This window comes from Caretta caretta, chromosome 6 (genome assembly GCF_965140235.1).
Source record: "Caretta caretta isolate rCarCar2 chromosome 6, rCarCar1.hap1, whole genome shotgun sequence".
Lineage (NCBI taxonomy): Eukaryota > Metazoa > Chordata > Testudines > Cheloniidae > Caretta > Caretta caretta.
The window spans coordinates 43,106,407-43,117,467 of record NC_134211.1 but is presented as its reverse complement, the minus strand read 5'-3'; the positions used below and the strand labels follow the sequence as shown (position 1 = coordinate 43,117,467).

The following is an 11,061-nucleotide window of genomic DNA, read 5'->3' as shown; positions in this document are numbered from 1 at the left end:
TTGGCATAGTTTGCCAGAAGCCAGGGTGCTGAAACAAGTTGTATGGGGCGGGGTGCTGAGAGCCTTTGAACTAAACTGTAAACCCTTGGCTGTACATAATGGAAACCACTTCCAGCCAGGGGGTGCAGTAGCACCCCTAGTTCCAGCACTATGGTCAGAAGGGCGGTGCCGCCTCAGCTCCCATTGGGTTGGGGTGCTGAGCCCGCCAGGGTCCGGATTAACAACTGATTAGCGCACTGAAGCGGCCCCCGGCCCGGCTGGGTGCCCTACCCCGGGGCTGCCAGCAGCGCCTGCCCCACGCCCCGCAGCTGGCCTCCCCGCGCTGGCCGGTGGCTCCTCCCTTCCGGCGGCGGCAGTGGTGGCCTTTCCACTACTTGGCCCGGCTCCCCAGGCCGCAGGTCCCGTCCTCCCCCGCCATCTGTTGCAGGGCACGGCGGCGGCGCCGCAGGATCAGGCCCCTTGGCCGGCGCTGGGGATTGCAGGTAAGCGCAGCCCGCTCCCCGCGCTCCGATCGCAGCCCCGGCGCCGCGGGAGCAGCTGGCTCTGGCCGCCGAGCGTGGTGGGGGAGGGACAACTTCGCAGCGTCTCCTGTCCCCAGGCCCTGCCGGGGGAGCGAGCCCAGGGCGCCCTACAGCAGGGGGCGGGGCACCAGAACACTGGGGCTTACAGGGCGCCAGGGGGGCACCCCAGCCTGAGGGCCGCTGCGGGGAACAGGTGGGGAGGGGGGTCAGGTGTGAGAACGAATGTGGGGGATGCTTCAGAGTGGGACACCCTGTGTTTAGGGAAGGATACAACAGAGGGGTCAAGAAGGAGACACTGGCTTTGGAGAAGGAGCTGCGGGGGGGGGGTGGGGGGGGAGGTTGCCATCCATTTGGATGGTGCTTCTTTAGCACAGGTCATGGATGTGCTCATCAGCTCACCTGCTAGGACTTTGAGGGGTGTTTTCTTGGGAGGGGGTAGTTACAAATGTCCCCCATGTTTGTGGCCCTTAAAGCAGATGATAACCACCATGAAATGCAGCCACCTCTGGGGTGAAGAGCAGCAGCTCACTAGCATTCAGTGGTGGTGGGAGAGCAGGGACATGGTTTTGGCCAAGGGCACCAAGGCAACGTGCTGTCCTTAGGAAGTGTGCCATGTGTCTTTAATGGCCAGGCAAACACTCAGGAGCTCCTTGATTTTTCAGATCTCACCTTCTGTATGGTATATTTAGAAGGATTAAGTACTAAATAAACTGTGGACATCTATGCTCCAGTGAGTCTCCATGTTTCAAATCTGAGGTTCAGACTACTAAACCATTCCTTCAGATTGTTAATTTATTACATGTTTAAATTAGATGTTGGGTTTTAGAGATGGATTTCTTGTGGACTTCGAGTTTTTATTTGGGGTCAAGAGGCTGCATGGAGTAAGGTCTCTACAAACTGGCCCTGGAAAAAAGTACACTTCTCAGATGATTAGAAACATAAGATTTGCCTTACGCTTCAACTAGCAGTTTATTAAATCTGGTAGCTTGCCTTTGGCAGTGAGTAATGGCTGATGCCTCAAAGAATATGAAGAGAAAAATACTTAATGCATCTGGCCAATTGTACACTGCTCTATACTTGGGAAATTTTTCTTTCCTGACCCTGGCAGTAATCAGTTTATGGTGTGAAATGTGAAATTCAATGAGCCCATTTTAACATGTGTAATTAAAAATATTGGTCATAAAATCATCCAGCCCTTTTAAAAAAAAATCCAGTTACAGTAATTGACTTTCTGACCTCCTGTGGGAGGGAGTTCTACAGTGTATTAGTCCAGGGTGTGTTCGGGCTGATGTTTGTAGTGTTTCTACATATGCCAGTTCTAGGTGGTCTTGTTGGCCCCTGTGGTCTCAGTGTGGTTTTACGCAGAGTTGGAGTATGAAGTACACCTTGCCAAGTATCACTTTTTAAAGGCCCTCAGTCCTGAGGCAATTTGTAACTAGTGCAAAAAGGAATATTTGCAGCATGTTTCAATAAGACACAAAATCTTTCCTCATCTATTTGTAACTCTCACTTACTGAAATGGTCATACCTTTGCAGCCTAGCAGTGGAGGCATGAAAAATCTGAGCACTTAACAGGCCTCATTTGCTTCACTTATGCATGTAACAGTAGTGATTTTTAATTCTTATTTTACTTTTCAGATAAGTGTCTTATGGTAGATTTGCTAGCATACTGTTTTACTTCCAGGCTGTAAATAACATGTACAAATCAGGAAAGGTAACTGTTTATTGTTTACTGTATTGATTATATTGATTTGGAAGGTTATGCAGAGTTGAAATAGAACAGAATCCAGACACTGGACTGGCAATTAACCCTGTAGGGAACACATGTTTCTATGGTGCTGCATATATATGTACTCAAATAATATAAACATTACAGAATTTAGATAATACAGTGAAATATGATCATACATAAAATAGCTTTCCTTGCTTCCTTTATTGTAAATGCTTTTCCTCTGCCTTTTGTCATAGTTTTGGAGGTACATTCACCTATATTATACAAATGTTGCTTTGCAGAGTCTTTCTGGTATTAAGATATGCTTTGTAAACAGGTGCAATTCCCATCCTGCACCAAAGAGGGTGCACACACTTTGGGTTAGATCAGAGGTGGCCAGTATGTGGCTCCGGAGCCACATGAGGGTCTTCAGAAGGTAATATGCAGATCCTTGTATAGGCACCAACTCGGGCTGGAGCTACAGGCACCAACTTTCCAGTGTGCCGGAGGGTGCTCACTGCTCAACCCCTGGCTCTGCCACAGGCCCTGCCCCCACTCCACCCCTTCCTGCCCCCTCCCCTGAGTCTGCCATGACCTTCATCCTCCCCCCCAGAGCCTCGTGCATGCCACAAAACAGCTGATCGGAAGCTGATTGGGGGTGGCTGGGAGGCTGCTGATATATTACTGTGGCTCTTTGGAAATGTACATTGGTAAATTCTGGCTCCTTCTCAGGCTCAGGCTGGCCACCCCTGGGTTAGATCCTCGATGAGATGCCCTAACCACTTGGATATAGAGTCATTCTGTCTCACGCTCACCCAATGACTATAATCATTTCCATAGTCAGCTGTTCTCATGTCAGGAATGAGAGCACAGACTCTTAAGAAACAAAGACCCTAGGCTCGATTCTGCTCTTATACCACTGTAAATCAACAGGTTTCAGAGTAGCAGCCGTGTTAGTCTGTATTCGCAATGCATCTGATGAAGTGAGCTGTAGCTCACGAAAGCTTAAGCTCAAATAAATTTGTTAATCTCTAAGGTGCCACAAGTACTCCTTTTTTCTGGTAAATCAACAGTAACTCTATTGAAGTCGTTGGACTTATGCTGGTGTAAAACCAGTGTGTAAGTGAGAGCTGAATCAGGCAGGCCCCTTCCTGCATTTATGAAAATCTTTAGTTACAAAATAGGGGGTGTGTCTATATGGGGACTCAGGAATATTAAGGCAAATCAATAAAGGTGTGAAGTCAATGTGCAGAAACCCCCATGTGGATTTCTTCATTCAGGAGTAAAGTGGCCTTAGTTTGCTGTAACTAAAAGGCTCACTTTAATTTATATATTCAATACATTGTTATAACATAAAATAACAACTTTGTTGTTAATTTTCTTTACAGATAATGAGCGAAATCGTCAGTTGGGGTTAATTGCTGTAGCTCCATTTAAGTCAGTAAAATGTTGCCAATTTAGCTAAGGATTTGGCCCAGAGCTTCTGATTTTCCTCACCCTTATGCTATTGAAAATTGAAAAATTCTGCTGAAATCAGTGGTGTTACACTGAAGTAAGTGAGAGGAGAATCATAGAGGTTTTTGTAAATGTATCTAGGGAAGAATAGTATCACGGGGACTTACTTTGCCAGCTGTGTCTAAGCTGAACTCATTGGTCACAACTGGGATTTGTTTTGAAAATGGACAACATGATATGACTTGAGGAAAACAATAAACAGCCTTTTTATTCATTACACAATAGCTCCAGCCCAGGCAATCACTCCACATTGAATCGATAAGCAGAGGGATTTGGCAACAGGAACTCCTGTATATTTAAAGAAGGAAATGGCTAACTTCACCACAAAGGAAATATCTTTGCCTTTCTCAGCTGTTCCAGAGATTCTTCACAGATTGTTAGCAAATTGAATCGTACTAGAATTGAAGGCAGTTGTTTTATGCTTGTGTAACTCCATTGACTTCAGTAGTTACTCTAGATATACACCAGTGAGGGATCAGAATTAGGCCCTGTAGTGGGGTGCGTGCCCCACTCCTGCAGAAAAGGGGTTAAAAGCAGCCTTGCTAAGCTGATTGGGGAAGCAGCCACAGCTGGGGCCATGCTCAATCAGGGCCCAGCTGGCCCTGAGAAGAGGGTTGTGGGCCAGGAGCTGTGAGGAGTCTCACTCCAGCCCTAGAGGGAGAAGGGCTAGCTGCCTGAGAGGAAGGTACCTGAACTGGAGCAATACTGGGGAATAGGGCAAAGGATCTGGGGAGTCCCAGCCTGGTGAAGGCCCCAGCCTGCTCCTCTCCCCTGGCTCCCAGCCGTGCTGCTGGTGAATGCTGGGGGTGGTGGTTCCCCTTGCCTGGGAGCTAGGGGAGTGGAGCGGGCTGGGGCTGGGTCACTCCACTTCCTGCAGGAAGTGGCCAGGCTCCCCTGTGGAGACCAGGGGCTGGGGCCCCATGGGGGTGGGGCTGGTAGGGCACGAAAATAGCTAGGGATGGCTCTGCTCCTGGGGAGGGGAGACCCAGAGGGTGGGAGTACTACTGGGGCAGAACCCTGAAGTAAAGGGCACCAGGGTCTGGGAGGGACACAGGGGCCTGAGGCAGGTGAGCCACCGGCCTGCAGAGGGCATTCCAGGCTGGAATTGAGCTAATTCCAAAGACGACCAGCAGGAGGTTCTGTGCCAGTGAGTCTTTGACTTTGCTGCAGGCCCAAATATTGGGGAAAGTAGCAATGACACACAGTGTTTGTACACCTTTTAAAAAAGCATGCTGGAATATTTTCATCACTGAAGAAAATTAGTATGATAGTTTCAACAGAATTGTTTTTTACCCAAAACATGCTCTAAGACAGAAGTGCAACATGCTGATGTTAGGTTTTGCTAAAATTTTTGAAACAGTCCTTCCCTTTTGAGAGAGTACTAAGGCTGTTTTAATTGCACCCACAGTAAGAAACTAAAGTGAATGTAGAAATCTCAGCTGGTTTCAAAATGGAATAGGCTTTTGCTGCCTCCTTCAAAGAATGACACTGGACTGCTCTCGTATTTCCTGATTAGGGAAAGACCTATGTGGAGAGAATGACCTTTTATCACTTTCTGAAAGTGTCTAGATTCTGGATATGTATTTTAAATTTAGTGTTTGAGAAAGAGTCAGATTGATGGTATTAGAAACTAAAGTCCTCTGTGCACAGAACAAATATAACATTTCCAGTAGTGCAAGCTTTCCCACTTGTAACGGAGCTCATAGTTACTTCCCGTCCAAGATTCTCACAACAATAGGTTATGTAGGGAAGAGTGTAGTACTATGCATCTGATATAGCAACATTTCTGTGTGAACAAGAGTATTGGCTATTTTTAAAAAACAAATTCCCTTAGCATGAAAGGAAAAACAAACAAACAGCTGTAGTAATGGTTATCTGATCTCACTTCTCAAATCCAATGACAATTCTATTTTTAAATTTGTTTTTGGGTTGTAGATGTCCTCTTTATAACATAAATTATGCCCAATGGATAGTTCCCACAGTCTTTATTATCCCTTTTTCCAGAGCCCATTCATGGCCTGGTTGGTGGCTTCTCTTTATTTTGCATGCTGGCCTTCCTTTCCAAACCACTTGAGAGGTTTACTGCCATCTATTTTGGAACTGATTTTGCTTGCCATGCATTTTGAGTGACTCTGTTATCCATCACTGCAAACAGACACCAGTTAAGCAATACACATCAAAGGAGAACATGAAGCTGGTCAGAGGCTCTAGCTGGACAAATTCCAGCTGTAATTTTCCCTGTGGTTAATTAGTCAGTTGTGAAACTCACATCCTTTCAGCATACACACTTGTTTCCATACAGTGGAGCATAAAAACAGTGCAAAGCAGAAGTCTTGACCTGAGACTGATAAGCATTAAATAAATATTTGTAATATATCTATAAACATTAAAAATGAAAATACAGGACAATTGCTTCCTTATTAATGTACCACATTTCTAGTCCTTCTCTCTTTAAAAAGGGCGATGTTTATTTCTATACATTATTCACACAATTATAACTTCTGCACCTAATAGCTAAAGCATAAGGGCAAGAAGCTTGCTCATGAGTGAAACAGAGACTGAAGGCTTTTTGAGAGCCAAATTCTGGTCATGCTTCTCTCTGAAGAACTAGAGGCAAGTGTGGAGCTGAATTGTCTGCAAGATATTCTTCCTACGCAAGCTATGGGGAGATTAAGCTGGGAAAAGGAGCAAGACCAGCTGGCAGAAAGAAAGGGTAGTTTGCCCTGGAAGGAAGTTGGACTCAAGTCTCTCTTAGGTTGGCTGACTGGGGAAGCAGCTAACCCCATCACCCTCTCCAAATGCAGCACTGAGCAAACTGGCCAGCTAAGCGTTGAAGGCCAAAAGAGGTGTCAAATTACTGTGCCGCCTCTGTGGAAACAAGAAGCTCCTGCTCCCTGAGGCAAAATGCTTCCTGACCTTCCCCTGGGGCAGTTTATCTCCACACCTTTACAATGGACTGGGCTTTAAAGGCACCGCCCAGTCTTTAGCCATCCTGAGTTATCCTTTTACAAGAACTTCTTGAAATACAGGATTTTATGTAGGACAGCTGATTGTTTCCCCTCCCCACCCCCGCCCCCCAAATAACTTGAAAGAACCTTAGAGAATATACAAGGGACTAGAATATCAGCTCGTGTAGCTCCATAGTATTCAGGGAAGGTATGATGATTTACACCAGCTGAGGAACTCTGCCCAAGGTTTGCAATACACTAAAATAGCCATCTTAATCATGTTGCTATTTTCACCTTAGTTTGGCATCCAGATCTTCTAGGATTTCAATATTGCAGAAATCCTGATTGTTTCCCAATATTTGCTGAGTAAATCTGTCCTTTAAAGAGTTTAGAATAAGTATCCAATTATTCCATGTTAAAAACAGATTTAAACATTCAAAGTTCTTCCCAAGCGCACACCCTAAAGGTTTGTCTAAAAAATCCCTGTTATATTTGATAAAGAGATTGCAGGCCATTTTGGTGGTGATAATATTTTTATAGTTAGTAGGAATTGGGATTAATGTTTTGAAAAAAGTGATGAATAAACGCATATAGCAGAAATGATCATTCTGGATATGAACCATTGCTTTAGAAGAGAGAGAGATACCTACAAAGTGTAAATGTGTGCATGTGTGTATAGTTTAGCTGTAATTATGCCTTGCTTGTATGTATTGTTATACAGACTTATTAAAAATGGAGCAAGGTTGATAGACAATAAATGCATCATTGGGATCCTTGAATTAATATGTCCAGAGGGGAAAAAGTAGAAATATTTTATTTTTTCATTCAGTTAAACTAAATAGAAACCAGAAGAGGCGCGAGGATCCCATACTACACAGGTCTTGCTCATAAACAGTGGGGAAAAATGTAAAACCCTGGACCAAATCCTGCAGTCCTTACTAAGGCAGAACACCTATTGAATCCGTGGGAATGTCTCCTGTGTAAAGACTAAGGGTGAAGCATTAGCCCCATTGAAATCAATGCCAGTTTGCCATTGACTTTAATGGGGGCAGGATTCTGAGCTCGGATATCAAGATTTGCCCACTGGCATCAAAAAAACAGGACAAACCAGAAACAAACACAAAAGCTTTGAAGTGGTGTGAAGTTTTATTTAAAAAAAACTTGGGATTGATTTATTAATTTGGGAAGAGGAGTAATCATATTTCTGAATAAGGTAAATATTCAGTCACAGATTCTGTTCTTAGTTTAATATTTGATGCATCCTGTGTCCACAGATTTCCCTTGCAGGGGGATTGTTCAATCTTCTAACTGATATCATCATTAACTATATAAGTTGAGATAGGATACGGTACATTAAAGCCTACATTTTCGAAAGCAACTAGTGATTTTGAGTACCTCAAGTTTTGGGTGCCCATTTTGAGATCCTGATTTTCAGAAAGTTTTCAGCTCACTGAAAATCAGGCCCCTATAAGGTATATCAAGTTGAGGAGAAGTTGAGGCACCACCCAAATTCACTAGTCGCCGTAGAAAATTTAGGCCTAAATATACATTTGTCTTTGGGCAAAACTTCTACACTATGGGGAACGTGTATTCTCAGGAGTTCAGGGGGAAGGAAGAAAGAGAAGGGGAAATTAGCTTTTTTTTTTTAATCTTTTTATCTCTGTTCTTTCTATAATTAATTTTGTTCTTATTTATAGTACTCGGAGGAACTTGCACTGGTAAAAAGGCATTCTTGCTCTGACGATTTTGTAATAGACAAAATGTGGAATGCTGTGGCTAAAAACCTATTAAGGACTAAAGTCCACCAAGACTGTTCACGCACTCTGCTGCTAGTGCAAAAGGGCAGGAGTATTCTTACAAGACCGCCTTCCTCTAGGAATCATTGGCAGCATACAGCTGGAGCAGTTCAGCCTTTCAGCATGAGTACAAGTATCCAGAAGGTGGAAGCTTTGGACGTGAATAATTTTGTCCGTATTCAGTGGGAAGATGGGAGTAAGAGCCTTTACCCTGCTGTATGGCTAAGAGACAACTGCCAGTGCCCTGACTGCTTCCTGCATTCTGCTAAAGCACGCAAACTGCTTTTGGAAGACCTGGATGTTAACATTGGGGTGAAGGAGGTCACTTTGACAGATAGACAAAAGGTATTTTTTAAAAGAAATTTCGCTTTCATGTGTACATTTGTATAATAATTCTTGCCAATCCATTCATCAGCAACTTGAATAAGGAGAATAGTACTGCAGCTGGAATATCAGAATATGCCATAATCATGGATCCGCAAATCATATTGTGTATTTGCAGGATTTCTAGGTATAACTGTCATTTGAGGAATCCAAATCCTTTCATTTTATGTCATTCTTACGGTAAAATCCACTTCAAAAATGTTAAGCATAAGGTATAGGAACCCCCAAATGTTCTTATGTAGTTTTTTCTTAATTAACTTTAGATAGATAAAACATTTTTACCATAGCCTTCACTTCTTAATCTCTAGGAGCTGGTGTGAGGATAAAATTGCAAACTCTTAATACCTTAGTCTTTCACTCCCTCAGACTTCTTTCCCTCTGTGTGTCTAACTCCTTTATGGAGGAAGGATAGTATGACTCCCCCACAAAGAAAGTAACTGTCTCATACCTGGTACGCTGTCTTTCTTCCTGCAGGTTTCAGAGGAACAGCCGTGTTAGTCTGTATTCGCAAAAAGAAAAGGAGTACTTGTGGCACCTTAGAGACTAACCAATTTATTTGAGCATGAGCTTTCGTGAGCTACAGCTCACTTCATCAGATGTATACGGTGGAAACTGCAGCAGACTTTATATACACACAGAGAATATGAAACAATACCTCCTCCCACCCCACTGTCCTGCTGGTAATAGCTTATCTAAAGTGATCAACAGGTGGGCCATTTCCAGCAGAAATGGCCCACCTGTTGATCACTTTAGATAAGCTATTACCAGCAGGACAGTGGGGTGGGAGGAGGTATTGTTTCATATTCTCTGTGTGTATATAAAGTCTGCTGCAGTTTCCACCGTATACATCTGATGAAGTGAGCTGTAGCTCACGAAAGCTCATGCTCAAATAAATTGGTTAGTCTCTAAGGTGCCACAAGTACTCCTTTTCTTTCTTCCTGCAGGAGACTTCTGTTTGTGATGTCACAGTAAAGCATGGAGTCCTTAAAGGCCAGAGCAGGGAAATTCTTTACTTGATTTAATAAATAGTTTCTAATTTGTTTTATAAAAGAGCATTTTTAAATTTATTTTACCTGACATTTACAAATATATAAAGTAAAATTTGAGGAGAGAACCCTCCTTTGAGTCAGATCTGCCCTCAGTCTCCACTGTGGAATCTCAGTGAAATCAGTGAGATTGCATGGATGTAACTAAGGGCGGGACTTGACCCTTTATATTCTTGCCAGCAAATAGTAAATGTTATAAAACAGATATGCAAACTCGATTCCCTTTATTTATCTTATTATTAATAATGTCCCTTAGCACTGGTATCTTCAACATGCTTGGGCAACAAAATGGCAAATGAAATTAATGAGGATAAATGCAAAGTAATGCACATTGGAAAAAATAACCCCAACTATACATACAATATGATGGGGGCTAATTTAGCTACAACTAATCAGGAGAAAGATCTTGAAGTCATCGTGGATAGTTCTCTGAAGACGTCCACGCAGTGTGCAGCGGTAGTCAAAAAAGCACACGGGATGTTAGGAATCATTAAAAAAGGGATAAGAGAATAAGACGGAGAATATCTTATTGCCCTTATATAAATCCATGGTACACCCACATCTTGAATACTGCGTACAGATATGGTCCCCTCATCTCAAAAAAGATATACTAGCATTAGAAAAGGTTCAGAAAAGGGCAATTAAAATTATTAGGGGTTTGGAACGGATCCCATATGAGGAGAGATTAAAGAGGCTAGGACTTTTCAGCTTGGAAAAGGGGGAATATGATAGAGGTATATAAAATCATGAGTGGTGTGGAGAAAGTGAATAAGGAAAAGTTATTTACTTCTTCCCATAATATAAGAACTAGGGGCCACCAAATTAAATTAATGGGTAGCAGGTTTAAAACAAAGGAAATTCGTCTTCACTCAGCGCACAGTCAACCTGTGGAACTCCTTGCCTGAGGAGGTTGTGAAGGCTAGGTTTATAACAGGGTTTAAAAGAGAACTGGATAAATTCGTGGAGGTTAAGTCCATTAATGGCTATTAGCCAGGATGGGTAAGGAATGGTGTCCCTAGCCTTTGTTTGTCAGAGGGTGGACATGGATGGCAGGAGAGAGATCACTAGCTCATTACCTGCTAGGTTCACTCCCTCTGGGGCACCTGGCATTGGCCATGGTCGGTAGACAGGATACTGAGC

At 43.4% G+C, this 11,061-nt stretch overlaps 1 protein-coding gene across 2 annotated transcripts in view; it reads left to right on the top strand.

The window, feature by feature from the left end:
- Positions 1-330: 330 nt before the first annotated feature.
- The window catches only part of BBOX1 (gamma-butyrobetaine hydroxylase 1), a 148,837-nt gene continuing 138,106 nt past the window's right edge, over positions 331-11,061 (top strand). Inside the window, exons 1-2 of one of the 2 annotated variants that reach the window (XM_075129453.1) lie at positions 331-482; positions 8,393-8,836. In XM_075129453.1, the coding sequence (XP_074985554.1) occupies positions 8,456-8,836 (381 nt within the window). In that variant the 5' untranslated portion in view covers positions 331-482; positions 8,393-8,455. The remainder of the gene's footprint in view (positions 483-8,392; positions 8,837-11,061) is intronic. The other variant, XM_048853454.2, reaches the window with a different exon arrangement.